This window comes from Vicia villosa, linkage group LG4 (assembly GCF_029867415.1).
Source record: "Vicia villosa cultivar HV-30 ecotype Madison, WI linkage group LG4, Vvil1.0, whole genome shotgun sequence".
Classification (NCBI taxonomy): Eukaryota; Viridiplantae; Streptophyta; class Magnoliopsida; order Fabales; family Fabaceae; genus Vicia; species Vicia villosa.
The window spans coordinates 140,827,144-140,830,360 of record NC_081183.1 but is presented as its reverse complement, the minus strand read 5'-3'; the positions used below and the strand labels follow the sequence as shown (position 1 = coordinate 140,830,360).

Sequence of the window (3,217 nt, the reverse complement as noted above, 5' to 3'; positions counted from 1 at the left end):
TGTTTTTTTTTTCTTTTTTCTAGAGTATATATGAAAAAGAATGATGGATCAAAGCATATGTTAACAAAATGTAAGAATTAAGCACAAGAGATGTATAAACGTTTTAAAGAAATTGAAGAAGAATGAAGTAAATTTGGTGCAAAATGTTAAAAATTACGGCCAACCCATTATGGTAATTTACGGCCGTAATTCTCCAAGGTTTCAAAGATGTGAAAAATAAAGTTTGGTGCGCAACAGGGAAGATTATGGTATGCCTATAATGGACATTACAGCCTTAATGCTTGAGACCTCTTGATTCTCTTTAGTTTGTCTATTTTGCTTTTATGTTCTTTGTTACAAACTTTTTATTTCACTCTAATATTACTATGTTTTAAGCCAGCCAACTTATTAATGGTTATTGAGGGATTCATGGACTTGATTTAGTAATAATATAAATAGGCATTGTTGGCCTTTGTTTTGTACATAGAAATCATTATACAAAAATTTGTAAGAACCCAATAGGCTTTACAACTAATTGAATCTAAAATCTAAACTTTTGCTGATAGAACAGGAATACTCTGCTCATTCCTGAAAAAATTCTCAGGATCAACAGCAGTCTTAACCTTAACCAACCTATCAAAATTCTTATTAAAATACATAGTACCATAAATTTTACCTTCTTCATAACTATCCTTACCAAAATTATTAATCCCAATATCAAGGTCTCTATAACTCACAAAAGCACTTCTAGGATTCTTTGACACATAAGGTTCCATAAAACTATAAAGACTCTTAGCTTGATTCAAATTCTCCAATGTAACATTAGGTGCTGGATCCTTCCAAGTTATTGAATATTGAAGTTTGAACAAATTCCCAGCACGGTGAGGAAAAGGCGTCGCGTCGGCCGGAATCTCATCCATTTTTCCACCATAAGGGTTGAAAACAAATCCAACTTTTCCTAACTCAATCATCTTTTTCCATATCAATTCCAATCCCTCTTTGGGAATAGCTTTCTGAACATAGTCCGATTTTCTCTTCCCGAAACTCGCCGCGTTAAGATTCCTATCCAAAAGAATCTCCGGTTTTGCACCGCTTTTGAATTTCTTCTCGTCGTTGTACCACACAACAGAATTAATCCAACTCATTTCAAGACAATCTGGTTTTTTCAATCCTAGAGCTGGAAATTCTTTACCTAGAATTCCCACCACTTCGTCGGCACCTCCGAGAAACAAACCAACCACAGAAGCTCTAATCGTTGTTGCTCCTTTCTCAGTCGGAGAACTTATAGGCTGCAAAAGAAGCCTCATGAAAGTCCTATTATCAGTAGTTGGAGCAACTTGTTGCCATTGAACAACCATATCAGTAGCATTTTGATCCAAAGTTTTCTCTATTCTAAAAACAGTAACAGTTTCAGGAACTGCTACTAATTTAACAGTATAAGATAAAATAACACCGAAACTAGCACCGCCGCCGCCTCGAATAGCCCAAAACAGATCTTCTCCCATTGATTTCCTATTCAAAAGCATACCCTTAGCATCAACAATTTCTGCATCAATGACATTATCAACAGTTAAACCATATTTCCTCAACATTGCACCATACCCTGCACCACTGACGTGACCACCAACACCAACAGTTGGGCACACACCAGCAGGAAAGCCATGAACCTTACTCGCGTTATAAATTCCGTAATAAAGTTCACCAAGTGTAGCACCTGTTTGAACATAAGCAGTCTCGTTTTTGACATCAACGTTGATTGTTCTTAGATTGAACATGTCAATGATGATAAAGGGTGATTGACTTGAGATATAAGAAACACCCTCGTAATCATGTCCACCGCTTCTGATTTTGACTTGAATGTTGGCTTTTTTGGCGCAGATAACGGTGGATTGAATATGTGAGGGTTGTTTAGGAGTAACAATGATTAATGGTTTGGCAGTTGAGGATGTGTTGAAACGTGAGTTACGAATGTAGTTTTGAAGGACAGTGGAAAATGAAGGGTTTGATTGTGGGAAAACTATGCTGGGAATGGATGGATCTGTGGTGTTTTGTTGGAGGCAGTTAAGGAAATTCGTGGACAAAGATTCTGATGATGGTTGTCGTGCTGCTAAGGTTGTATAGAAGAAAACAGATAGAAGAAGAAAAGATAGAGAGAATAGTATTGGTTTTGCCATTGGAATGTTTTGTTCTGTGAGTTAGGTTATGGTGAATGTGTGTGGCTTTTATAGAAGTTACATGTTGAAATTTCAACGAGTAGTCTAAACATAGGACGAGATTTTGACGTCAAATTTCATAATGAATGCTAACGAGTGGCACTCTTTAAAATCTTAAAATAACAAATTTGTTTTGAAAATGTGCGTAGTTAATGCTTCACAAATAAAAATCGTTAACTTTTCTATCAAATATTTTCTTTACTCGTTAGTAATTTTGTTATCAGTAGGTATAGTTGTTTTTTCTTATAATAAATAATATAATATTTGTTGACCATATATTTTTTTTTATAACTACCGGTTTAATCCGGTTCGGAAGTCAGTTCTGTCATCAAGTGGTTCCAGTCACCTCCTAATTGTAGTTGCGGGGATCGACGGAGGATCGAACTGTAATCCTCCCTACCAGCATTAATCACCATTAAACCAACTAACGATAGGTATATCATATTATATTTTATCCCTTCTTGCATATCACCACAAAAAGAGTTTTTTTTTTTTATCATAAATAATATAATTGATGTTTAAGAAACTAAAATTTAAGAGGTGTATTCCTTACCTGCGTATCATCCCAAAAATAGGTGTGGAAACCTTAACCAACCTTCCTACTACTAATATTGTTTGTAAATCAATTAGAGCTTCATTTGCTTTTCAAATAGAACAAATTTTGATTTAGTGAGGAAAGGAGGATGTCAGAGTTATTTCTAGACCTAGACATCTATATGGCCCAAAACCTAAGTTCTAAAACATAATTGAAATGTAAATTTAAATAAATTATAAGAAACACTATGCCTTTGTTTGAATTGTTGGAATCAGATGAAGCGGAGCAGAATGAAATAAAATAAAATAATATTCTATTGTTTGAATAATTTAAAAACGGATGGAGCGGAGCGGAAATAAGTGATATGGATTCCATTCCGATCTATCACTTACTACCATATTTCTTTCCCTCAGATTTGGGCGGAATGGACAATTTTCCTTATTCCGTCCTAAAATTTTCAAACAATGGAATGCTATCTTCGTTTCGCTCC

The 3,217-nt window shown here is 34.9% G+C and overlaps 1 protein-coding gene across 1 annotated transcript; it reads right to left on the bottom strand.

The window, feature by feature from the left end:
• Positions 1 to 431: 431 nt before the first annotated feature.
• On the bottom strand, positions 432 to 2,154 carry LOC131599796 (berberine bridge enzyme-like 21). Its single transcript, XM_058872049.1, has one exon. The coding sequence runs from the start codon at positions 2,151 to 2,153 to the stop codon at positions 528 to 530; it is 1,626 nt and encodes a 541-aa protein (XP_058728032.1). The 5' UTR covers position 2,154; the 3' UTR covers positions 432 to 527.
• Positions 2,155 to 3,217: the final 1,063 nt, after the last annotated feature.

Bases quoted from the DNA above. Each gene is read 5' to 3' on its own strand.
- LOC131599796 (XM_058872049.1), bottom strand. From the start codon at position 2,153: ATGGCAAAACCAATACTATTCTCTCTATCTTTTCTTCTTCTATCTGTT.